Source organism: Geotrypetes seraphini, chromosome 3 (genome assembly GCF_902459505.1).
Source record: "Geotrypetes seraphini chromosome 3, aGeoSer1.1, whole genome shotgun sequence".
Taxonomy (NCBI): domain Eukaryota; kingdom Metazoa; phylum Chordata; class Amphibia; order Gymnophiona; family Dermophiidae; genus Geotrypetes; species Geotrypetes seraphini.
In genome coordinates, this window is record NC_047086.1 from 51,141,385 (window position 1) to 51,168,910 (window position 27,526).

General features: G+C 42.7%; 1 protein-coding gene across 4 annotated transcripts in view; it reads right to left on the bottom strand.

Annotated features, from left to right (window-relative positions):
• The window catches only part of KCNQ5 (potassium voltage-gated channel subfamily Q member 5), a 919,416-nt gene that overhangs the window by 94,607 nt on the left and 797,283 nt on the right, over nucleotides 1-27,526 (bottom strand). For 3 of the 4 annotated variants that reach the window (XM_033936063.1, XM_033936062.1, XM_033936066.1), the window contains exons 8-9: nucleotides 26,685-26,779; nucleotides 16,491-16,517 (exon numbers count right to left, since the gene is read on the bottom strand). In XM_033936063.1, coding sequence (XP_033791954.1) covers nucleotides 16,491-16,517; nucleotides 26,685-26,779 — 122 coding nt within the window. The remainder of the gene's footprint in view (nucleotides 1-16,490; nucleotides 16,518-26,684; nucleotides 26,780-27,526) is intronic. The other variant, XM_033936064.1, reaches the window with a different exon arrangement.

Genomic DNA, 27,526 nt, shown 5'->3' on the forward strand with positions numbered 1-27,526 from the left:
GACTTGGCCTGCTCCTGAAGGAGAGGCAAAATACGGTGAAGAAAGTGCCGGGAATCAGCGATATTCTCTGTAAACGCTTGGAATCGGCGTTTTCTCTATGCAAGCTGATGTAATTTTGGGGGGGGAGCCAGCCAACTAAAACCCGTGAATAATCGAAACCGCGATTGCTGAAACCGTGAATACGGAGGGAGAAGTGTATATCCAACACGCTGTAATAATTATGAGCAATCAGAAACAAACACACAAAAACCCCCAGAACATTATTATCATAAAAGACATGCAAGTAGGCGGGACGTTTCCACACTAAGGTCCTCATTTATTAAGGCTTCCCCCCTCCCCCCATTTTGTATCTATAGGAAAATGCCTCAGAACCTTGGGCCCTAACACTGATGTGCATTTAAATACCTTTGTTATTCATTTTTTTGTCCAGAGTTTTCTCTAAATTCGAAGATTCTGATTAATTCAGAATAATACATATCTCCCTTCATAAGCATAAGACAATCTAATATTGAGATACACATTTTTAATAATAACTTTAAAAGAATGATTTTTCTTTGCAATTTGGGGTGTTTATTTCAGATGTACTGTGCCCCAGCACTGTCTAATCTCTTTAAAAGGACCTGTTGTAGATCTGCACAGGGATTACTGAGCTCTTTGTGAGGCCAAAATGATTCTGGCTTGCTACCAGGGAAAGAATTACAGAAAGTGAATTGTGATCAGGGACTGTGAAAAGAAGATTGTTAGGGTAATTGTATTGTGCTCCACTTAGGGCTCCTTTTACTAAGCCGCGTTAGGGCTTTAACGCGCGGAATAGCGCGCGCTATTATGCCGCGCGTGCTAGACCTTAACGCCAGCATTGAGCTGGCGTTAGTTCTAGAAGCGCAGCGTGCAGTAATTTTCGGCGTGCGCTAAAAACGCTAGCGCACCTTAGTAAAAGGAGCCCTTAGATTTTAGGCGGAATAGAAATGTTGAAATGAATAGAGTTTCTTTTCTTTGAAGAGTATACTGATATTTTTGCATTAGAAATCTGGAGAGGGTGCATTTCAATTTTGCAAGCTTTTCAGTTGTTTACATTCATATATTTCCATTATATTTCCTTACAGCGTACTGCATCCCAGAAGGAGAAAGGGGGACGGGATTTGATATACCACCTTTCTCTACTTATTTTGTATCTGGGGCGGAGGCAATTAAACCCATTTCCCCTGGTTCTCAGACTTCTCTTACACTTGTTTAATATTTAGATAGGGGGTGTGTGTGATGCAGTGGTTAGAGTCACAGCCTCAGCACCCTGAGGTTGTGGGTTCAAATCCCACACTGCTCCTTGTGACCCTGGGCAAGTCACTTAATCCCCCATTGCCCCAGGTACATTGTATAGAGTGTGAGCCCACCAGGACAGAGAGGGAAAAATGCTTGATTACCTGAATGTACACCACTTAGGTTATAAGTGGTATATAAATGCTATAAATAAAATCAGGCAGGGAAATTGCCCTTGCCATATCTACAAATATTAGCATATCACTCTAATTTTTTTATGATGGAAAAGTATTGTAGAAAGCAAGACAAATTATGAACAAAAGACCCATTTTTGTTCATATGCATTCAACAATATTTCAGCATAAAAGCTATTGAATTAGAAATAATTAGCAAAGTGATGCTTGAGAGAGATACTAGCCAGACTGAATATAGTCAATGGCAATTCCATATTCCATTTTAATATGCCTATTTTGTGCATTACCAGTGCTGACTTTAGAGTGTATTAAGTTAGCTTTAACTCTGTATCAGTGTGTTGAAAATTACTCACCCAATTAAGACGGTGCTTCTCAACCAGTACAATAATGTATTCCTTTATTCACACAACCTATGCATGTCGTTTAGGTCTGTCGTGCACAGCTTATAGCTAACTTCCCCTTTTGTTTCAACTCAAGCGCATTAATCAGAGCTCACTTGTATAATTCAACCATCCCAGACTCTTCTGCAGCTCTCCATTTGAGTATGGTGCCACTTTTATTTGTATATGGTATCACATTCATTTTTGGCATTTACAAATCACCATAGATTTTTTCATTTAATTTTGGCAACTTGGTTTCTCTTATTATGACATCAGTTAAATTATTTTTGTGTTCATTCTAAATATATATATAGAGAGAGGGGCATAATAGAAAGGAATGTCTAAATCCGTTTTCGTCCAAGTTGCAAGTCGTCCAAAGTAAAAAAACAGCTTAGGACACATTTTCAAAAAATAAGTTCAAATTTTTTTTTATTTCGAAAATCGTCTAACTACACATCCTGCCGATCTGATCGTCCAAACGGCTAAATCGTCCATCTTTATACCACATTTTCGTCCAACTTTGCATCCAAGTCAAAAACGCCTAGAACAAGAATACTGTGTGTAATTCTGGAGGCCACACTACCGTAAAGATGTACTGAAAGTCGAGTCGGTTCAGCATATGGCCACCAGGATGGTCTCAGGGCTCAAGGATCTCTCATACGAAGAGAGGCTGAATAAATTGCGGCTGTACTCTCTCGAGGAACGTAGGGAGAGGGGAGACATGATTGAGACATTTAAGTATATCACCGGTCGTATCGAGGAGGAAGATGATATTTTCTTTCTTAAAGGACCCTCGGCCACAAGGGGGCATCCGCTAAAAATCAGGGGCGGGAAATTTCATGGTGACTTCAGGAAGTATTTCTTCACCAAAAGAGTGGTTGATCATTGGAACAGACTTCCTGTGCAGGTGGTCAAGGCCAGCAGCGTGCCAGATTTTAAGAATAAATGGGATGCGCATGTGGGATCTCTAAGAGGGTAATAGTGGGGGGAGAGTCATCGGAATAGGCAGACTCGATGAGATATAGGATATCTGGGAGAATAAATTTAGGGAAGGGGAATCTTTAGTGTGGGCAGACTAGATGGGCTATGGCCCTTTTCTGCCGTCATTTTTCTATGTTTCTAAGCTCTGTTGGATGTGGGAGGGGTCTGCAAAGTGATGGACTGAACACCCAGACATGGCACCTAAATAGTGGGGTACCTTACAGGGCACTGCTGTGAAATACACAAAAAGGGTGCCATGTCATCATCTCACTACAGCTCCCTTATAGGGCATGGTGAGCCCCCCAAACCACCTCCAGAATCTCCTAGACCCACTTATCTACCACCCCAATAGCCTTCATGGCTACAGGAGCCACTTATATGCCAGTACAAAAGGGTTTTGGGGGTGTATAGGGGAGTGCACATGTTTCAATATCAATGCAATGATTACAGGGGCTTATGGGCATGGGCCTCCTCACAATGGGTCCCTAACCCAACCCTAAGATGACTTAAGCCGCCTCTGTGCAGGTCGACTAGGCTTTCCTATGCCAGGCTGCCAGGTGATGATGGTCTGGAGGCTGAATTTTAAAGGTGTGATTATGATTTTTAGGGGTTGGGGGGGTCAGTGATCACTGGGGTAGTGTGTGGGGGTCTGTAGTGTTTGTCTGCAGTGCTTATCTGGTGATTTTAGGTGGGTTTTTGTGACTTAGACCATTGTTTTAAATGGTCTAAGTCACAACGTCCAAGTTCCGTCTATGCTGTGCTGTATAACTTTCGGTTATATGTGCAGCACGACTAAGTCTATGCCTGCACACGTCCCGGCCAAATACCACCCTCGACATTCCTCCTGGAATGCCCCATTTAGTTATGGTATTCAGCGGCACTGTGAAGGCCTAGGTCGTTTTTAAATACGTCCAAAACCCGGTTTTATTATCGGCACTTGGATGTTTTTGGCTGATCATCGCCCAAGTTTCCGACTTAGGCCGGTTTTTGGACATTTTTCTCTTTCGATTATGAGCCCCATGCTGTATATATGGTTTTATTTGCTCTATACTTTCCAAATACTGGTTTCATGTGGTTAATGTATATGTGTCGTGATATTTTGTTGTGATATTTTGCTACATGATTTTAAATGTTTTTTATGCATTGTATATTCCCAATAGTGTCTCCTGAGGAAGGCGTCTCCTATATGCTGAAACTGGGATCCTTGTTGGGACTACTGGTTTAAAAAAAGACTTGATCATTGGTTGAAAAGATGCCTCCGTTGCCATTTCATTGTGGACCAAATTCCAGCTGTTTTAAGAGGAGGGAATCAAAGACTTTTTCTTTAAAGGAGAAAGCAGTTTTCGATTCACTCATTGAACACCATGCAATCAGGGAGTTTAAATTCGGCGATTTACTGGTTTTATTTTTACTGACTGTTTTCAGTAATTCACATTGGTTGCAGACTGGCTCTGCGTCATGATTGCCAGTTGAAGTACCTATATGTAAACCACTTTGAGAGTGGTTGTAAAATTACAACAGGGCGATATACAAGTCCCAATCCCTTTCCCACAGACCAATCAGGTTGTTATCCAGTGAATGGCTGAGGTGGGGGTTTAAAACGCTAAGGCGCCATGTTTAGTTGGCTAAGTTGCATGTAGAGGGAAGTGACATTTGCTCAGTGTTTTTTTAAATGCACACTTTTATTTATTTATTTAGATTTCTATCCCGTTCTCCCAGAAGCTCAGACCGGATTACAAGTAGACATTCACAATCGTTTGAAAACAGACTAGTCATGATAACAAATAGGTTACAGTAGACAATAAAAGAGCTTATTCTAGAGACCAGACTGGTCATAGCGAAGAATACTATGAGAAGTATATTGAGGAGGCAGTTTTTAATGGCCCGATTGGCAGAAGAGGAAGGTCTTTACTGCTCTGCGGAAGGTCATTAGTGAGTCTAGTGACCTGATCTGTGTGGGTAGTCCCATAGCTGGGGTAGGAAATGGTTGTAGGATCTTTTGTATGCCGCACTCATTTGGAGGGATCTCCCAGTGGGAATGCTGAGTCTTTGTTCTACTTTGGAGCCGGAAGGGGAGGTTAGTGGTGTATAGGCGTAGCTTGGATGCTATGTAGGCTGGGTTTTTTTGGTAGAATCTCTTGTATGTCATGACCAGGGTTTTGAAGATGCATCGCTTTTTGACTGGTAACCAGTGAACTGCATAGAGCGCTGGAGTAATGGGGTCATGGTAGCTGAGGTTGTATAGGAGTCGAATGCTGAGTTCTGGACTTTTTGGAGGTGTTTTAGATCTCTTGCAGCGATGCCATTGAATAGGGAGTTGCAGTAGTCTAGTCTAGAGCTTATATAGGCATATAACAGTTGGGCTAAGTCTGTTTCTGTGAGGTAGGGTTTGATACTTCGCAGTTGGCGTAGGTAGTAAAAAGATGTGGAAAGTAGTTTTTTTTTACTGGGTGGGAGGATGGTAACTTAAAAAAAAAAAATTGCAAAATGCTGGCTATTGTCAGAGGACTGGATTCAGTTCGAAGGTAAGTAAAACATTTTTTTCCTTACAGTACTAAGAGGATGACTACTAACTAACATTATTTGTGAGAAATTAAAGTATTATGAAAGAAGGTTTTTTATGCCAATGATGGTTTTTATTGAGTAGAGCCTAATGCAAGTGCTTGTTTCATGCATAAAGGCAAACCTGAAGGGCTCACTCAGAATGATGAGGCTTTTTCCTTTGCGACACGTGTTGAGAGTGTATATTTTGTAGCAGTGAAGCAATAAATTACTGGAGAATTATATGCATGTATTACAAAGCGTACACTTTGGTCCTCCAGTCTTTCTGATTGTGGTTTACCAGAAATTAACTAACACAATACTTAAGCCGAATCTTTCATGTGTGGCTGTTATGTCTCCTCCTCTCTATTGTCCCTCCTATCATTTATTGTTTTGACTCCCATCCTGTGCCATTTCTCCTTTCCTTCTTTACATACCTTTCCATGCAGCCAGATCTATCTTTAATTTCTTGCTACTTAATCTTGCTGCTGATATTGTAATTTCTTTTCTATTTTTAGGGCACATTGTAAACTGCTCAGAAATTTTGCTAATTGGGCAGTATAGCACATTTAAAATAAACTTAAATAAGGGTTCTACACTGACAATCAGGATAAAATTAGTTGTACTAGTAAGTGACATCTTCTGATGACACCAAAAACAGACTCCACTTGCTGAAAGCTCTGGAGACCTGCTCTTCCAAGCATGCCTGTGGTTTCCTACTGCTTTCTCATTCCTTTAGTCTATTTTCATCCTTGCATATACTGGATTTAGATCTTTCTCTCTGTGCTTGCAGCTCACTGGTACCAAAGATTATTTCGCATGCTCTTTCTCTTTTAATTTTACCCTTTTTTTCATCCCTGCCACAACCAAAAGCAAACCCCCTGCATTACTGTTCTACCCTCTTCATTCTCTAGCCATCTTCTCAACGGGAGTCACCTTCAGGTTTTTTTTTTAAAGAAATGTCCCTGTAAGGCCAAGGTATTCAACATGGATGGCCTTGCCACCTGTTGCCACTGCCTTGATCTGGACAACTGCCACTACTGTAATTATGTATCCATTTGGGCAAAAATACTTCTGAATCTTTGAAATGGAGATCTTGGGGTCACTACCTCCTCAAAAGCTCCTACCCTTTGAGAACTCACTCAAGCAAAGTAAGGAGAAGCAGCAAGACAACCAGGAGCAGAGAAACCAGGCTATTGTTCCTTGCGTGGTTCAATGCGCGGCGGCAGCAAAGAAAGCAAACAGGATGTTGGGCATGATTAAAAAGGGGATCACAAGTAGGTCGGAGGACGTCATAATGCCACTTTACAGAGTGATGGTCAGACCACACTTGGAATACTGTGTCCAACACTGGTCTCCATACCTCAAGAAGGATATAACTCTGCTGGAGAGGGTACAGAGGCGAGCCACTAAACTAGTCAAAGGTATGGAGAATTTGAGCTACCAAGAACGCCTCCGAAAACTTGGACTGTTCACCCTCGAAAAGAGAAGATTGAGGGGGGATTTGATAGAGACTTTTAAAATATTAAAAGGATTTGACATAATAGACCAGAAAGAAAAATTACTGACATTTTCAGATGTGACACGGACAAGAGGTCATAGCCTGAAACTGTGTGGCAGCAGGTTCAGGACAAATGTCAGGAAGTTCTGCTTCACACAGCGAGTGGTGAGCGCTTGGAATGCTCTCCCAGAGGAGCTTGTGGCAGAGACTAGTGTTCAGGGTTTCAAGCGCAAGTTGGATGCACACCTTCTTGCAAATCATATCGAGGGATATGGGAGATCCGGGTCTCCAACAGGGAGCACCTAACTGGGCCTCCACGTGTGCGGATCGCTGGACTAGATGGACCTAGGTCTGACCCGGTGAAGGCGTTTCTTATGTTCTTATGAGTCATGTCTCCTAGGAGCCAGTGAAGAAGGTACAAGAGGGTCGAGGAAGATGAGGCATGTGTGCTTTCAGTCCTGAGCCCCTCAATGCAGAGACTGGTGCTGTTTCCCCCACCAGCAGGAAACCAATGATCAGCAACATAAAGTATAACACCAGAGACTTTGACACTATACCCATCAGCACTCTTCAACAGTGATGACCTCAGGACAGTCTACTCTAGTACGGAGAGCTGTCTTGGTGCCATCTACCTCAATACAGAAACTCATACTATCAAGCATACAGTACACCAGTGCCTCTATGATGTTCCTCTCCAGAAAAGTCCATAGTCTTTTATTGAGAAAGACATAGGGGAAGCCACTGCTTGCCCTCGAGCGGTAGCATGGAATGCTGCTACTGTTAGGGGTTCCGGAATCTTTTGTTATTCTTTGAGATTCCAGAATCTTGCTATTCTTTAGGATTCTGAATGGAATGTTGCTACTCTTTGGGTTTTGGCCAGGTATTAGTGACCTGGATTGGCCACAGTGAGAACGGGCTACTGGGCTTGATGGACCATTGGTCTGACCCAGTAAAGCTATTCTTATGTTCATATGTCTCATAGGACAATTGTCTTGACACTGCTCTGGTGCATCCCAGTGAAGAGAGTGAATGTCTTGGTACCGTAGCTAATAAGGCCTCATTTTGCCCTAGCCCAGCTAAAATCCATAGTCAAGTCTGAATAGTTCTTTCAATTCAGCAACACATTTTTCCAGAATATGTATCCTGAGTACCTCTGCAATATTAAGTTGTTTGATTTCACTACAGCTATTTTTCTAGATGACATGTCTAAGAAGACACCCAATGGCTTTAAAAGATGTTCCCAGTGCAAAAGGAAAAGCAGATTATTGCTTTTATATAATAAAGACTGATTTAGTTGGATTGGACATTGCACTTGCCTTTCCTTTGTACTGTTTACCTTTATAAAGCAAATTATACTTCCCTCTCTTTTTTTTTTCTGTTTGTCCCAGTGCAATAGAACCATATCTATTACAGATCCTCATAATTGGTGCCTGCAGTACCTGGGACAAGACCAAGATCCCTCTGATTGTATTCTGTTTTTTGTTTTCACAAATATCAAAGAAGAGAAAAGCATCATGTAAAGTTTCATAGCATAGATAAAAGACGGTTCCATCAAGATCAGCATCAGAAGCATCAGTCTCCATGGGTTTCAGAGCCACATCAGACATTAGGAATGTATTGACATTGAAAATGTCTCGATCACCCTTGACATCAAGCATTGATAGAGGCTTTTAGGAATAGTCATTGTCCAATATCCATCCAAAGAAAAGGAAAAATTTGTCTTTCACTTCATCGGTGTTCTTTAGTGGAGGCTGGGGCACCAAGATATTGCTTCTTATCGAATCATGGTGCTGAAAATACCAAGACACTGAGTTCACTGGTATTCTCCAAGTGCTGTTGACATGAGGACCACTTACACTTCATGGTATCAGATAGGGTGTCGAATGAAACAACAGTGGAGATGTTCAAAAGTTCCTGATATGCAATCTTTATTTCAAAACTCTGCCTAAGAGTGCGATGGCTCGACACGCATGTGTTTCGGCCTTTGCGGTCTTCCTCAGGAGCCTTGCTTTAACATTCCACTACTAAGTAGAACAGCACATATCTTGAAAAAGATCAATTCATTTTTTATCTCGATGGTATACAAATGTTGCTCTTAAAGGGTTACTCATGATTTGCTACACTCTGCTAGTAGTGAAAATTTATCACAAGTAAATTGATCTTTTTCAAGATATGTGCTGTTCTACTTAGTAGTGGAATGTTAAAGCAAGGCTCCTGAGGCGGACCACAGAGGCCAAAACACATTCGTGTCGAGCCATCGCACTCTTAGGCAGAGTTTTGAAATAAAGATTGCATATCAGGAACTTATGAACATCTCCACTGTTGTTTTGTTCGGCTTGATAGTTGTAGAGAGATTTCTCCCTGATTTGTTTGCCATCAGATAAGGTGTGACAACCTCCATCGACCTGAGACCCTGTTTCTAATAAATCCCAGGTGACTTAGGCCACTCTTATTGTGATCTCCAAATCTCAGTTGATGGCAGCCTTTGAAGACAGCTCAATTCCTAAAGAATAGTTTTATGAGTATGCTTCTGGGACTCAGAAGACCAACCAAAGGTCTTCCCACAGAAAGAGTTCTTTGGTCTCCCTTCAGATCCCTCACCACCTGACAAGAGATGCAAATCTCCACCTGAAGAACTCTCATTTATTAATTTTGTTAGGCAGTGGCACATGCTCCCAGAATAGAAACATTGGATGTCCTCCAATTCCTTGACTCACCCAAGGAAGCTGTGACAGTATCCTGAAGGAAGTACAGATGAAAATGCATAGTATCCTGAAGGAAGTACAGATGAAAATGCAAGGTACCCACCTCTAATTTTTCTATTAACAAGAAGGTTAATTTTATGTATAGAGTTCAAAAGGCCCTTGGATTTGAGAAGCAGTAGATTCCTCACCATTCCATGGCTGTTGTATATGCTCTCAAAAGCACCAAAAGTTACAAGACTCACTCCTCGATGCCCTTGGAAGAGATGCTCAGACATTGGAGTTTTTCGGTAAAACTTTTTTCAGAATGCTTTGGTTACATCCCACATAGCATCCTATCAGATTTTTATGGATATGTACTTGTGGGACATTGCCCACGTGTAGCAGTTTGTCAACATTTTCCCTAGAGAGACTGAAGAAGTCTGTGAGTTAGTAATCAGAAGAAAAGAGTAACCTGTATTTTCAATATGGCAAGATCTTCTGCTGCAGGTATTGACGTCCACAGACATTCTAGCTGAAGGCCTTAGATTTAAGGTTTGATGTACAAGTGGTTATGAGCATCTGATGCTCTTCCCTTAACTCATTTGGTATGATTGTGTCTTTCCCATATGATATCTTGTACTGTACTTCTTTTTATTTTTCCATGTTTATTTGAATTTGTAAACTGCTTTGGTCTGTGAGTCAGTTAAAAATAGTGTGTCAAGAATAAATAATCTAACCTAACTTAGACTGAAACTAACTTATTTTGAAAACAGATGGTCCCTTAAAACCTCAGACTGTTGGGAAGACAGAATCTCAGCCTAACCTGAGCGCTGGTGTGCTTGTTTGTGAGAAGGGAGTGCTAAGGAGGAGCTCCCTATCTGGCATCTGATGTCATTCCAAGGTGCCCTAAAATTCCAATAAAATTAGGGAATTATCATGGAGGAGACTGAAGGAGAGAATCTCAGCTTAACCCGAGTGCTGAGAAGGAGCTCCCTGTCTAGGTGTCTGACGTCATTCCAAGGTGATCTAATGCTCCAATAAAATCAGGGACTTGCCATGGAATATGGCCCGTGGATGTAAGCCTGTGGGCGTGTGCCTAAAGAGGCGTGACCAAAGGGGCAGGACATGGCCCGAGGAGCTGCTGAGGAAAAAGATCTACAGTCTCTCTCTAAGGTACAATTACATTACATTACATTAGTGATTTCTATTCTGCCATTACCTTGCGGTTCAAGGCGGATTACATAAGAGTTACCAGGAGGTTACAAGAATTGTTGCATTACATAAGAATTGTCATAAGAATTACATCAGAATTACATAGGAATAGTCGGGAACTTAAGGTGATACATGTTGAGTAATTAGAAATATTTTAGATTTAAACGGGGTGGGGAGTGTGGTAGGTGGAGATAGGCTACGAATGATTCACTCGATTTCTAAGTTTCTGGAGCCAAAATTGCTAAATATATTAATTTACTCTTTAATTATTGCTAAACTCAATTACTGTAATTCTTTATAAATAAAAAGCACGCAAAAAGAAAAGAAGCGCTTTCAGATAATCCAGAATACTGCCGTTAAACTTATTCATAATGGTAAAAAATATGATCATGTCACTCCTTTTCTGATTAAATCCCACTAGCTCCCAATTAACCATTGTATTACTTTTAAAAATTTTACTCTTAGTATTTAAAACCCTTTCCACTAATGAACCTCAATTCATTAATAAATTACTTATCCCTTATAGCACGTCGCGTTCTCTCCGGTCCACTAATCAAAAGCTCATAGTAGTCCTCTCTTTGAAAGTTATTAGAACTAGACGACATGATATGTTTTCAGTGATGGCTCCGCAACTTTGGAACACTTTACCTCAGCATGTAAGAGAGGAAAATGATTTTGAGTCGTTTTAAAAGTAACTTAAAGAGTTTCCTTTTTAAAGATGCTTTTAATCTTTAAATTATGTTCAAATTTTATTCTAGTTTTTCTTCCAGGTGTCCTCTTTTCCCTCCCTAATGTTCTTTCCATTTATGGTTCTCCTCTGTACTCTAAAGCATTGAATTGTAGTTCTGTCCCTTTTTACCTTGTGTATTGATTGGTCTATAAGTCTGTCGGTCTAACCCACTATTTTAAATTTTAAATGGTATGTCTAAATATATATCTCGCTTAGTAAAACTAAATAAGTGATTCATCAAACTAAAATAAAACTTGAAACTAGATGTTTTTGTTTCTTCTAGCATGGTTAAGAGGAAGGGATGATCAGCTCCCTCTGACACAAGAACTTATGGACCTTATATTGTGCTACAAAGCAGCGTGAGCTAAATGCTGACCTGCCCGTAGGAATAGAATAGATAACTCAACATTTAGCTTGTGCAGCTCAGTGGCGCAGCTTGATAAAAGTGTGTGGGGGGTGGGGGGGAGCTTATTTTCTTAAGAAAGATGTTCATTAACTCTTTATTTGGCATTGTTGCTCAGAAGCATCATGTGTCTTCTGTGGCTCTTATGGGAGATGCCGGTTCATAGTCTGTCGCGCGCAAGACACCAGCGCGCCGACAATCCAGCGCTGACAATTCGGCGCAAGAAAGAAGCGCACCGCGGAAAAACTTAATTTTAAAGAGCTCCAAAGCGGGGTGTGAGTGGGGACCCCCCCCCCACTTTGCTGCATAGTGTTCGTGCTGCTATTGGGGGAGGGTTGGGGGGTTGGAACCCTGCATTATAGAGAAAATGGCAGCGCGAACACGAACACGATGCAGTAAAGGGGGGGGTTCCACCCCCACCCCCCGTCGGAACTCTTTAAAAGTTTTCCCGCGGCGCGCTTCTTTATTGCGCCGAATTGTCAGTGCACTGGTGTATGGCGCGCGATTATCCCGTCACCCCAAATACCTGTTAATTTGCACTGTTACTCTCGTTCAACATCTAGTTACATAAAGCAGCCATTTCACCATCTGCCAATTAAAGGGGAGGAGTCAGTAAATAGTGCCCAAAGTTAGGTGCTCAAGAAGTCTTTTGCCAAAGGTTTGCTGCAAAGTTCATCCTTTACAGAATACTAGCTTTATGTGGATCTTGTGAGTATGAGCACTTAGGCCTGCAGAAACCTGGTGTAAATGCTGGCACACAACTAATGATTTTTGGGTATATGAAAGATATTATTCTATAACATTGCACCTGACTTCCAGGAATGCCCAAGACCTGCCCTTGGTCCCCCATGGCAATGCCCCTTTCTGAGTGGTGTGCCATAAAATTTAGGGGTGCATGTTACCGAATTGGGTGTAGGGCAGATATGCAAGTAACACTTAATGATTGCCAGTTAATACCAATTAATGATTGTTAATAGCTTTTCACCCAAGTTTGTATGGCCAACTTTGCATAACCTATATAGAATCTAGGGGAAGATTACTTTGTTACAGATGCAAATAAGAACATAAGAATTGCCATACTGGGACAGACCAAAGGTCCATCAAGCCCAGTATCCTGTTGCCAACAGTGGCCAACCCAGGTCCCAAATATCTAGCTAGATTCCAAGTAGTAAAACAGATTTTATACTGCTTATCCCAGGAATAAGCAGTGGATTTCCCCAAGCCATCTCAACAATGGTCTATGGACTTCTCTTGTAGGAAATTATCCAAACCTGGAGCCCAAAAAATCTGCAGAGACTGCGCATTATTCAGAAAGCAGCGGTTCACTTGATTTATAATCTGAAGAAGTATGATCATATTACACCTTTCTATCGTCAATTACATTGGCCACCGATTGAAGTGCAGATTAAGTTCAAGTTTGGTTGTTTCTGTTTTGAAGTATTGGCAGGCTTAATTCCAGAATATCTCTTAGAATCATTTACATTCTATAACTCCAAACATTCCAGGAAATCACATGCACTATTTTCTTTTCAATCTGCCAAGGGCTGTAAATTTCAAAGATTTCAACAATGTCTGCTGTCCTCTGCAGTCTACCCGACAACCAGTGCTCGATCCATCTGTGTACATCCCCTCCCACCCCGTGGTTCCACAGCTTCCTAAGCAGCCTTTCATGTGGCACCTTGTCGAAAGCCTTTTGAAAATCGAGGTAAATGATGTCTATAGGTTCCCCATTGTCCATCCGAGGGAATAAGCAGTCGGGTGGACAATGAGGAACCTATAGACATCATTTACCTCGATTTTCAAAAGGCTTTCGACAAGGTGCCACATGAAAGGCTGCTTAGGAAGCTGTGGAACCACGGGGTGGGAGGGGATGTACACAGATGGATTGAGCACTGGTTGTCGGGTAGACTGCAGAGGGTCGGAGTGAAGGGCCAATATTCTGACTGATGGGGAGTCACGAGCGGTGTGCCACAGGGATCGGTGCTGGGGCTGTTACTCTTCAACATATTTATCAATGACCTGGAAAAGGAGGCAAAGTGCGAGGTTATAAAATTTGCAGATGATACCAAACTGTGCGGCAGAGTTAGGTCCAGGGAGGAGTGTGAGGACCTACAAAGGGACCTGGACAAACTGGAAGACTGGGCAAACAAATGGCAAATGCGTTTTAACGTGGAAAAATGCAAGGTCATGCATATAGGGAAAAAGAACCCGTTGTTCAACTACAAATTGGGGGGGGCATTGTTGGGAGACAGCAGTCTTGAGAGAGATTTGGGTGTGCTGGTGGATGCATCACTGAAGCCATCTGCACAGTGCGCAGCAGCCTCGAAAAAAGCCAACAGGATGCTGGACATCATAAAGAGGGGCATAACAACCAGGACGCGGGAAGTCATCATGCCATTGTATCGAGCGATGGTGCGTCCACATCTGGAATACTGCGTTCAATATTGGTCGCCGTACCTCAAGAAGGACATGGCGGTACTTGAGAGAGTCCAAAGGAGAGCAACGAAACTGGTAAGAGGGCTGGAACACTGCCCATACGCCGAGAGGTTGGATAGGCTGGGGCTCTTCTCTCTGGAAAAAAGGAGGCTCAGGGGAGATATGATAGAGACCTTCAAGATCATGAGGGGAATAGAGAGGGTGGATAGGGACAGATTCTTCAGGCTGAAGGGGACAACAGGGTACGAGGGGGCATTCGGAGAAACTGAAGGGAGATAGGTTCAAAACAAATGCAAAGAAGTTTTTTTTCACCCAAAGGGTCGTGGACACTTGGAATGCGCTACCGGAGGAAGTGATCAGGCAGAGTACGGTACAGGGATTCAAACAGGGATTGGACGGATTCCTGAGGGATAAAGGGATCGTGGGATACTGAGGGAGGAGCTGGGATGTAACACAAGTATAGAAAGCTAACCAGGTAATAAGTATAGAAAGCCAACCAGGTCGTGCATGTGCAAGACCGGAGGGTTAGGACTACGATGGGAAGATAGGACTTCAATGAGAAACCAAGGTGGCAAGGGGGCCCCTTCTGGTGATTCAGACAGGTCGTGACCTGTTTGGGCCGCCGCGGGAGCGGACTGCTGGGCAGGATGGACCTATGGTCTGACCCGGCGGAGGCACTGCTTATGTTCTTATGTCCTTTCAAGCGGCATTATGGGATAAGGATTTGACTTTCTTAATTATGTCGACTGAATCTTATCTACAATTTCAACGTGTCTTAAAAACGTATCTTTTCATTGAATACTTTGAAAATTAGGCATACTTTGCCTTTCTTCTCATCTTTTATACTCATAATCTTTTGTGAACCGCATAGAACTTAGCAGTATTTTTGGTATAGAAGTGAATTTTATGTTATGTTATGTAAACCCTGCTAAGCTAACTGATTTTACCACATTCTCCAGTATAAAGAAGACTTCATCAACTTAACCCTGGTTTTAGCCATTGGAGTAACTTTTTTCTTATGATTTCTGTGTAAGTGCCAAGTGAAAAAGAATTATAGATACATTTTTTCTCTACCTCTTACATGCAGAGAATTTTATGAGGGATAAATCTGGATTTTGAATATTTTAATGTGGTTTTTCTTGCGTTTGTTTTTTTCTTCCTATTTTCTGTTCCTTGGATGGGTTTGGGGTTCTGTTTCTTTTAGAAATAAAAACTTGGATTTTAGGTGAATAACTTTGTGCTTCCCTCTAAAATATTTGATGTGAAGTGTATTCATGTCATTATATTCTTTTGATCTTTGGTGGGTTACATTTCATTTTTTTCCTGTTATTTACCATGATTTAAATTTATTCACATTATTAATTAAAAGAAGAATCAAACGTCTATTATTCAACAGTCAAGAAGGAGAAAATGAGGGCTCTTTCTTGCAGTGCCTAAAGCAGTGGTGTACCCAGGCCTATTTTGAGTGGGCCTACAGCTAACTTAGAAGGGCCTTTTTTCTGCCCTAGATATATAAAATACAGTCACCCCCCTCCCCCAAACACATCAAACTTCTCTCCTCTCCCCAATCCTCCTCTGAATACCCCCCATTGTGCCTTAGCAATGTCCCCGGTGGCCACTAGTAGGATGTGGCAGAGGGAAGCCTGTGGAGCTGGTGTAGGTAGTAAAAACGAATGACTGTGGCCACTGAGGACACCTCTAAGGTACACCAGGGAGGTAGCTCAGAGACAAGGCAAATACCAGGCTGCCAGCAGAGAAGAGGGAGAGAGGGGAGTGTGGTGCAACTGCTAGGTAGACCTGGGCCAAGATTGAAGCCCGTCTCACCTGCAGCTACACCATTGGCTTGAATCAATACTTAAGTTCTGCTTTGTGACAGTGCGCAATGCATTTGCTTATTGTAATAAAACTAAATGCATTTTACCACAATTAGCATCAAAAGCCCTGTTGTTAAATCTTTGCCTCATTTTCTGGTTCAGTAGCACAAATTTCAGAAAACAGGGCTCTTGGATGTGGAATAATCCACAGTGAAACATTTTCAAACAATAAAAAAATATCTAAAATACTCTCTTAACTGGCTCCTTATAGACAACTGTGAAGTGGTACTTGATATTAAGAGGAATCTGAAGCAATTTAAAAAGAAATTAACTATTTATAGCAATAGAAATAATACAAACCTGCTAGAGCTCTCCCCTTGCTCTTTCCTTCATGTGATAGTAAATGAAAGAAAAAAATTTAATTATTCCTAAAAAATGAACCATTATAATTCTGTAGCAAACAGCATTGAAAACAGTTTAACTGCAAGGGAATGTGTTAATTTCATTATAGGTATTTAATGCATAACTTTATGAACAGCAGGCACAAAACATTCAAGCAAGATAATATACTTGTGAGAAAAGACTTTTTCCAAAAGTTATATTTATACACGTGCATAACATGCTCATTACATAGCACTGCGGACTGAGCTAGCAAAGCACTCACTTAAGCAAAATGCATCGCTGACAGACATATAACAGAGAGCTCAAAGCTTCTTATTAGACAAAAGTTATCTGCGGTATTGATACAGATTTGATTTAAATTAGTTTTTAGAATTCATCATTCATCAATAAGATGTGCATTGTTTTCTAGGGCCAAAATTGTACTGCGGCTTTGTTTAAACTTCATGATTTACAAATGTTTGCTCAAAGATGACTCTCTATTTTAATTTTTTCATAATAAAAAAATAACTAATATTTCCAGGCTCCATGCTATCTCCCCCCTTTTACAAAACCACAAGTGTTTTTTTATTGCAGGCCGGCACGCTGAATGCTCTGCGCTGCTCCCGACACTCATAGAGTTCCTATGAGCGTCAGGAGCAGCGCAGAGCATTCAGCGCACCGACCTGTGCTAAAATCCGCTTCTGTGGTTTTGTAAAAGGGAAGGTATATGTTTTAATTTGACAAAAATAATGTTTTAAGTAGTAAAATATGTGGCAATCACTCACATAGGATTCTACTCTAATCATTTCAACAAAGCCTTCATAATCCTCCAACAATTCCTGCAGAGCTTTGATTGACGGATGATTAGGCTCTCTTGATCACTGGATAAGTTCATAGAATTATAGAAAGGTAGGGCAGAAGAGCACTTCAATACTTCTCCTGTCCATAAGACAGGAAAAATTGTACCTAAACTATCCAAGATAGAAATTATTTGATCTGCTCTTAAACCTCTAAATGATGGATGTGAATGCATCAGGTAAAGAGGAACAAACAAAACAAAACTACAGATCTGTACAAGACGTAGGCAAAATTTATTGTGACAAAATAATTATATGCAAACCTTTTTACCAATCAAGGGACCCGACACGGTCCGTGTTTCGGACAAACCTTCGTCAGGGGTCCATGGTAAAAAAGGAAAACAAAAAAAGTCACAAAAAATTATAGAGTAGCAGCAAGGTTTTAGCGACGTCGAGGTTCACTAACTGCAAAGAGCCGTCACTACTCTACAATTTTTTGTGACTTTTTTTGTTTTCCTTTTTTACCATGGACCCCTGATGAAGGTTTGTCCGAAACACGGACCGTGTCGGGTCCCTTGATTGGTAAAAGGGTTTGCATATAATTATTTTGTCACAATAAATTTTGCCTACGTCTTATACAGATCTGCAGTTTTGTTTTGTTTGCTCTCGGTTGGTTTTCTACTGCAGTTTAGGTTGGGACCTCCCTTCTCTCCTTGTTTTGTTGCCTCAGGTAAAGAGGAAGGCATTAACTGAAATAAATCTCTATGGGCTCCTTTTACTAAGGTGTGTTAGGGCCTTAACGCGCGGAATAGCGCTCGCTAAATTGCCACGCGCACTAGTCCTTAACACCAGCATTGAGCTGGCGTTATTCTAGAAGCGTACCGCGTGGTGTAGCGTGCGCTAAAAACGCTAGCGCACCTTAGTAAAAGGAGCCCTTTGTGGCTAATGTAGAACTCTATGATTGGTTCTGTGGAAATGGGTTTGTACCACAAAAGTTCTGAGAACTCAGCGTTATTAAAACCAAATGTTAATCTGAAATATGCTGAGACTAGTAAAATGGCCTTTCGCAGTGCAGGGGGTCAAATTGTGGAATTCACTTGTCGGTCAATTACGAAAATGTCATGACAAGAGTAATTTCAGAAAACTATTAAAAACGCAGTTATTTGTTAATGCTTTTTTTTTTTTTTAGGAACTGATGTTTGCGGATGTTCTTTTGATGGGCACTTCACGTGATTTTCTGATGATTATATGTTAATGTTTGTTTGATTTTATTTGTTTTATTGAATTATGTATGTAACGATATGTAAACTGTTTAGGTTTAAACGGTATATACATTTTTAAAATAAATAATAAATAAAATAAAAGGTTTTTCTCATAACACTAGATCATTTAGGGGCCCTTTTACTAAACAGAGCTAAAAAAATGGCCTGTGCTAGTCCCAGTGTTGGTCTTTCCTGCATACTGCTGGTATATTGTGGATTTTTCCATTTTTGCAATAGCGGCCATGTGCTAATTTTCCCATTAACACATAGCTATTAGTGCATGAGCACTTAACAACACCTACAGTTGTGATCATAAGTTTAGTATATGATCCAGAAATACAAGACAATTTAATCATAAATTTATAACACATGTAACCATTGGGCAGACTGGATGGACCATTCAGGTCTGTCATCATTTACTATGTACCACAGTATGTAAGTACAAATGCTGTGCTATATTGCCAAAACACTCACTGTGATACGTTTTGAAGACAATTTGCTGAATAAGGGAAAAAGGCCTCAGAAGACACGAGGCGCATGTTTTCTACCAGGGCTATGAGTGAGAGTTAGAAAAAAATCTTGGCTCCCCTCATGTTTCGATCATTGGCCAAAAAACCCTTATCATTACTGCAGCAATTGTACTGTTATGACTAAATAATTCAACACGAATATCCCCCAAAATAGAAAGCAAACCAGACTTATCTTCTTGCTGGTTATTGCTGTTGCTGATTTAGTCCACTACTGTTGCTTCAGTCGTGTTGTTTAAAGTGCTAATGCTCAACACTGAAACTCAATTCACGTGTGTTGCCACTGTTGTAAATCACCGGCACCCCCCCCCCCCCCCCCGTTAGATCGCTGGCAGGAAGGATGCCCAATCCCTCATGCCAGAACCCCCATTCCCCTGCCGGACAGCATTATGCTGGCCTACATTGTATGTGTCTCCCGCTGGCCTAGGGAGATACGTATGGCCACCTAGGTCTGCCTAAGGCTACTTCTGGGCCATACCATGCCCATGCCTAGCCTTAGTCAAGCTTAGGCAGGCTTGTGCACCTTCCTAGGCTCCCGGAGGTGCCTCCAATGTAGGTGACCTGCCTCGGGAGATTTTTTTTTAGAAAACATGCATCAGGATTGGCTGGTTAGACAGCAGTAGGACACCTATTGCCACCTAGAATCGGAACGCCATTTACAGAATTTGCCCCTCAGGTATAAAGAATATCTATTGCTATAACATATTGGGGTTATTCTTCAGATCCATAAATGTTTGTTTGGCATGCTTGTTTTGCTGTTTTAATTGTTCAATGGCAATGTTAACATGTTTGTTATGATTTTAGAGCAAAACAGAGTTGTAGTTCAGGGAGTTTCCCCCGTATCCCTCCTTCACATGTTTTCTTTATGGGGCTATCACCTGCTTTGGTACAAACTGAAGGGGGTGACAGAGCCCTCTAGTGAAGGAGGAGAGATTCAAAAGCTAGGGGGAATTACTTCTGCATGGCTCACAAGCATGGGGATATTACCCGTCTCTCCAGAATAACACACCTATTTGCATCTACTAGAAAAGATATTAGTAAGGTAAGAACCTAATCTCTTTTTTTGCTGCTTATCCTAGGAATAAGCAGTGGATTTTCCCCACATCATCTTAATAATGGCTTATAGACTTCTCTTTTAGGAAATTATCCAAATCTTTTTTAATAGAAGACTATGGACCTTTCCTCCAGAAACTTGTCCAAACCCAATCTATACCACTCAGGATTTTGTAGACCTGAATCATATCCCCCCCCTAGCAATCTCTTTTCCAAGCTACAGAGCCCTAACCTCTTTAGCCTTTCCTCATATAAGAGGAATTCCATCCCCTTTATTATTTTGGTTAATCTTCTTTGAATCTTTTCTAATTCAAAGGAAAAGGAACTCTGTTCATAATAAAAGAAGATAATGAAAAGGATTAGAGATAAAAATTATACTTATTCCAGACCCTGCTCCATTGGATTAGTGAGATTTAAGAATGGATGTTTGGAAAAGCTAATCTGGAAAAAATGTGCCCTAATTAATGCTTTAAAGTGTGAATATGACTGCTCAAAATGGAAGGCAAGAGGAAGAGCATTCCAAAGAGAAGGCACTACACAGAAAGAAGGAGAAGTGAACAGAATCACCTTTTGAAATATTGAAAAAAATATCATATTTTTTGCTCCATAAGATGCACTTTCCCCCCCAAAGTGGGTGGAAATGTAGGTGCATCTTATGGAGTGAATATAACATCCCCCCGGTACCTTTTTAAAATTACAGCAGTCCAGCACTGTATCGGCAGGAGCTTTCCTTGCTCCTACCCAGTGGCGTACCAAGGAGGGGGGCGGGGGCGGTGCGCCCCGGGTGCCAGCCCTGAGGGGGTGCTCCCGGCCTTGCCGTTCAGTCCCCCCCACCCCCGAAGGACCGCTCGCCCCACTGACCTTCCTGCACCACATGTGAAGCAGCCCGCAGCAGGATCGCGACGTCAGCGATCCCTGAGCTGCTTCCTGCGCCGCGGTCCCGCCCCTCCTCTGACGTCAGAGGAGGGGCGGGACCGTGGCGCAGGAAGCAGCGCAGGGATTGCTGACGTCGCGATCCTGTTGCGACTGCTTCATAGGTGGTGCGGGGAGGCCAGGGGGGGCGAGCGGTCCTTCTGGGTGGGTCAGGGCATCAGGCCTTCAGGGTGGGGCGGGCGGGCAGGCAGGCAGGCTTTCAAGGGGGAGGGGGGTGACAGGCAGGCAGGCAGGCCTTCAAGGGGGGACAGGCCGGCCTTCAAGGGGGGACAGGCCTTCGGGGGTATGTGCAGACCTTCAAGGGGTGCAGGCCTTCAAGGGGGGGCAGGCATGCCTTCAAGGGGGGGACAGGCCTACAAGGGGGTGGGACAGGCCTTCAAGGGGGGGACAGGCCTTCGGGGGGGATGCAGGCCTTTCGAGGGGGTGCAGACCTTCAAGGGGGTGCAGGCCTTTGGGGGGAATGCAGGCCTTCGGGGGGGGTGCAGACCTTCAAGGGGGGGACAGGCCTTCAAGGGGGGGACAGGAAGGCAGGCCTTCAAGGGGGGGACAGGCCTATAAGGGGTGACAAGCTACAAGGGGGTGGGACAGGCCTTCGGGGGGGTGCAGACCTTCAAGGGGGTATAGGCCTTCAAGGGGTGCAGGCCTTCAAGGGGGAGGGACAGGCCTTCAAGGGGGGGCAGGCATGCCTTCAAGGGGGGGCAGGCCTACAAGGGGGGGACAGGCCTACAAGGGGGTGGGACAGGCCTTCAAGGGGGGACAGGCCTTCGGGGGGGATGCAGGCCTTCGGGGGGGTGCAGACCTTCAAGGGGGTGCAGGCCTTCAAGGGGGGTGCAGGTCTTCGGGGGGAATGCAGGCCTTCGGGGGGGGGGTGCAGACCTTCAAGGGGGGGACAGGCAGGCAGGCCTTCAAGGGGGACAGGCCTATAAGGGGGGGAACAAGCTACAAGGGGGTGGGACAGGCCTTCGGGGGGGTGCAGACCTTCAAGGGGGTGTAGGCCTTCAAGGGGGAGGGACAGGCCTTCAAGGGGGGCAGGCATGCCTTCAAGGGGGGGCAGGCCTTCAAGGGGGGGACAGGCCTACAAGGGGGTGGGACAGGCCTTCAAGGGGGGGACAGGCCTTCGGGGGGGATGCAGGCCTTCGGGGGGGTGCAGACCTTCAAGGGGGTGCAGGCCTTCAAGGGGGGTGCAGGCCTTCGGGGGGAATGCAGGCCTTCGGGGGGGGGTGCAGACCTTCAAGGGGGTGCAGGCCTTCAAGGGGGTGCAGGCCTTCAAGGGGGGGACAGGCAGGCAGGCCTTCAAGGGGGGGACAGGCAGGCAGGCCTTCAAGGGGGGACAGGCCTATAAGGGGGGGGGACAAGCTACAAGGGGGTGGGACAGGCCTTCGGGGGGGTGCAGACCTTCAAGGGGGGGACAGGCCTTCAAGGGGGGGACAGGCCTTCAAGGGGGAGACAGGCCTTCAAGGGGGGGACAGGAAGGCAGGCCTTCAAGGGGGGGACAGGCCTACAAGGGGGGGACAGGCCTACAAGGGGGTGGGACAGGCCTTAAAGGGGGGTGCAGGCCTTCAAGGGGGGACAGGCAGACCTTTAAGGGGGGACAGGCCTTTGGGGGACACCCTGGTTTAGAAGTACACGGAGGGAAGGGGGTGTTCAAAGAGACGTGCATATGCCAAACGTTTGGGGGGGGGGAAGAAATAATGGGTCTGAAAATAGAGGAGAGGGAAAGAGATGATGGACCATGAGATTTAGGGACACAAGGGATGGTGTGGAGGAGGGATAGAGATACTGGATAGGAGGGTAATTAGGAAAAGAAAGGGAGAGATGGTGGACTCTGGGGTGGTGGGGAAGGAGGGAGAGATGCCGGATGAAAGGGTAGTTAAGAAAAGGTGGATCTGTGGAGGGAGATGAAAAAAAGGAAAGATACCAGACTTCCTGGGAAGGGAAGGGAAATGGAAAGGGAGGACAGAGTTGGCAGATGGATGGTTAGCATGCAGAAATAAGGAGACCCTGGCAAGCAAGTTATCAGAAGAAAACCAGAGCCTTGGACCAACAAGATTTGAAATATAACCAGACAACAAAAGGTAGAAAAATTAATTTTATTTTCTGTTTTGTGATTATAATATGTCAGATTTGAAATGTGTAACCCGCCAGAGCTGGTGTTGGACTGCAAACGTGAGCTAGGATTTAACAGAGAGAGGAAAAGTCCTTTTTGTTCCTTTATTTTATTTACACCACAGCGCCAGTGTGGTTAGGAGAAGCCAAAGGGGTTTAAAAGCTATAAAACCCACCAGGAGTTTTGAAAAAAATCACCCAACTGGGCAGGAAAATCGAATTGAAAAACCAATTCAATAGGCTGAATCAAATCGAAATTTTTTTTCCTGAATCTGGCAGCATTAGTTTGCGATACTGTCTTAGACTTTAGGACCTGGGATTGGGGAGAGATGGCATCCTCAGTACTTTATAATGCAAGTGAAACGAGGATTTGGTCAGACTTTTGAAGGGTCTGCAGAAAAAAAATATTGTATAGGCCGGGGACATGAGACAGCAGGAAATAGGAACTTTTCTTCCTTCTATTTTTGTGAATGGAAAGGCTGAGGATGTCAGAGAGTTCAGTTAAAATATGTGCTTTATAAGAAAATATAATAATGTGTTTTATAAAGTTTATAGCATAGCTGGCCTACCCAGTGAGGTGTTCCTAGTGGTGATGGTGGCAGCGTGTCAATGTGTTGAGAGGAAGAGGTGGTCTGGGAAATTCTGCTGAGCAAACTCCGGGCCCATTTCCACCCCCCAGTTAGTCCACTCCACTCAACTGGTTCACACACTGAGTGGGTCTTTGGGTGTTGTTTTGGGATCTCTTCCAGTGGTTTATCAGTATCTCCTTCTGGTCCAAGGAAGGAAACTTTGTTATCCTTAGCATTGACCTACAGAATATGTTTGTAACAGCGCTGCTTGTGTGGCATTAGGCTATGTAGTGATCGAAAGAAAAAAACAGACCTTTGCACATTTTTGCACTATATGGTGGGTGTATGAGGAGATTCACATTTCCTGCACAGCTAAGTCCATGTGAAGTTACCTTGTGCTGTATTTGACATCTAGCAAGGTCTCTGTTTGAAAGGAAAGATCTAAACTTAAAAATGAAGTGGCCAGAAGTTATGGTAAAAGCAGATAGTGTAGCTGGTTTTAAGAAAGATTTGGACAAATTCCTGGAGGAAAAGTCCATAATCTGTTATTAAGACATGGGGGAAGTGTCTGCTTGCCCTGGATCAGTAGCATGGAATGTTGCTACTCTTTGGGTTTTGACCAGGTATTAGTGTCCTGGATTGGCTACCATGAGAATGGACTACTGGGCATGATGGACCATTGGTCTGACCCAATTAGGCTATTCTTATGTTATGTTCTCATCTGTAGGGGCCTTTGTTTTCACTTCTTATTTTAATGTATTTTTTTTCTGGGAACTTATCAGTGTTTTTTATAATGGGAACAAAAATGGAAGAGAATTAATGTGTGTAGGATGAGGGGGTAACTAATTTCTTCAGCTAAATAATTCAATCCACCTCAACCAGACATAGGAGAACTCACGCACCATTCACACACCCTCCAACCAAAAACGTCAAAAGACAAAAACTGTTCGACAACCTCCTAGCCATTCGAGCTGCAACACTCGACCCCCAACTCTACAACCAACTGGCATCGACCACAGACTGCAAAACCTTCAAAAAGAAATAAAAACCCTTCTATTAAAAAAACACATAAAACCGAACTAACACAATCAGAACTGTCCCAAGCATCACCTGCAACTACTCCATATGTACTTCTGATGTCATGACAATTCAGATATAATTTATGTTATGTTATGTTTGGAATATAAGAAAATTTTCACTGCCTGTTTCTATTCTGACCATTTATTCCGCTTCATGGTCATTACAAAAAATATTTTTTTACATGGGGGGGGGGTCAAAAAATGATGGGCCCCGGGTGCCACATACCCTAGGTACGCCACTGCTCCTGCCCCTCCCTCACTGGACGGCTGCTTCTGAGTCTTCATCTCTTGTGGCAAACACCGGCATCAGCTGGTCTAATAGTTTAAAATATACCCGGATCTGACATCAGACGCTGCCAGTTCTAAATGAAACTAGTTGGAGTGCGGTATGAGAAGTACTTGACAGTAAGGGCTCCTTTTACTAAGCCGGGTTAGGGCTTTAATGCGCAGAATAGCGCGCGCTAAATTGCCGCGCGTGCTAAACCTTAACGCCAGCATTGAGCTGGCGCTAATTCTAGCCACGTAGCATGGGTTTAGCGCACGCTAAAATGCTGCGTGCGCTAAAAACGCTAACGCAGCTTAGGAAAAGGAGCCCTAAGTCTCTTTCACTATTTTCTGGTTGGCAATGTTAGGTTTAAACATGAAATGCAATTTATTAACTAATATACAAGAAACCTATCCTTCTGTCGTATGGGGAGATCCTAATACCTTATTTGATTTTTAGAATCATACATTGGGAGCCTCGACCCTGATGAAATAGAAATGAAACATGGTCATGTCGGTGGAGGGGCTCCCTGATTAAGAAAATACACAAGATAAGTTTACAATTTTAAGAATTTATTACCCTGGTTAAGTAGCATGAAGAAATTTTTGCATGTATAAAACAAAAAAGCAAACAAAAATAATTTTTGTATATACGGATCCGGTGAAGACAATGGCTCGTGCTATGTTAGCATAAAAACCATAAAAATGGAACAAGAGCCTACTGAGAATCTGTAACGCTAAGATATATTTATTATTTTAATATACACTGGGTGAATACAATTGTGATTGACATCTATTAGTAAATTCTGGCATATGAATTTTTATAACACTTGATGTCCAAGATGATGCGATAGATTATTTTTATGGTACAATTCACCCTATTTAATATCAGTTGCTTGGTTGTTTTTGATGGGAATCTCTGTGTTATATCTTTAAAATGGAACGTTTCATGGCCATACAGCAAGGGCGTTACAGAAAGTTTATGGATGTTTGGGAGCCATTGGCTAAATTTTGTAAGGAAGAATAATTGATTTTATTTTATAGCCGTATAAACATACACATCCAGGGTGGGTTGGGGGTGGAGGAAGGGCGTTGCATTGGAACTTGATTCAGGGTATATATGGATAGTTTCTTGTGGGTTTTATTTTATTTGGATATTGGGTGGGAAAAATTTAATTGTATATTAATGTCTGAAAGTTTATTGTGCTTGTCTTGTGATATTTTATGTATATGAATTACTTGTTGCACAATTGTAGTTTGAAAATCTAATAACGATATTAAAAAAAAAATATCAGTTGCTTGAAATTTGTACTTTCCCCCCCCCTTTCTACAATGGTTACTTTTTAATAGAAGAACATAAGATTAGGATTTATCAATTTTTACTATACTATCATTGGATAAAATTCTTAGAAATGGTTGCTTCATTTTTAAAAATCGGAGCCTGGAAAATAATGCTCTTAATTGAAGTTCTAAATTGAAATGAAAACCAAAGAAAGAGGAAAAAGAAAATCAAACATAAAAACTAATTTTCTAGAGCTTGAACAGACATCAAGTACAACACCAGCTGCCATATTTGTACCTACTTTGTAGGGCTGCAGGTATGCAAGGCCTTCAAATGAGGCTTCCAGGTAGCAATGGAAACCGATTTCTCATCAGCCGCATAACTACGCCATACACACTACGTGCAGGATATATAATAAAAAAAGAAAAGAAAAACAAGGCAGAAGGGAGCAGGGGGTAAAACAAAAATTGAAAAGCAGATTAGTAAACCAGTACAGGTCATGGCTTTATTCATCATTCATAGCATTGATACATGCCTGAGAGGTGGAAGAATACTTTCATAATATTGCCAGGTGGCTGTCAGGTATGTTCGACCGGAGTCAGTGGAATAAAACCGCCAAGCAGCCTGGTGTGAGGGGGAAATAAGAAAGCACAAGGGAACCAACAAAGCATGAAATGAAGGTAGCAGCATATCAGTTATGGAAAATTTGAACGTTTACCTTTCGGGCCAGCTACATAAACATACAAATATGGCTTCTACAAACAAAGTAGAGTAAACCAGAGGGAAAATGGTAACACAAAAGTCCACAGCACAATAAAAGTATAGGAGGCAATAGATGGCGCAATAAGGTGCAGCCACTTTCACAGGGAAACTGCAATCAGAAACTCAACCTTGACTTTTTTGTATGTGACTTTTTGATAGCAGATCTTTGGAAATGTGCTTAATCTTGCCAAAATTGGATTACCGCAATTCTCTCTACCTTGGTTTGACACAGGCAAAGAATAAGGCCTTGCAGTTGGTAATGAATTTGGCTGCTAGGCTGATTACAAACACACCTACAATGGCGCACGTTTCAACTGCCTTGAAACAACTTCACTGGCTGCCAATAAAACAGAGGGTACAGCACAAAGTCCTCACGATAGT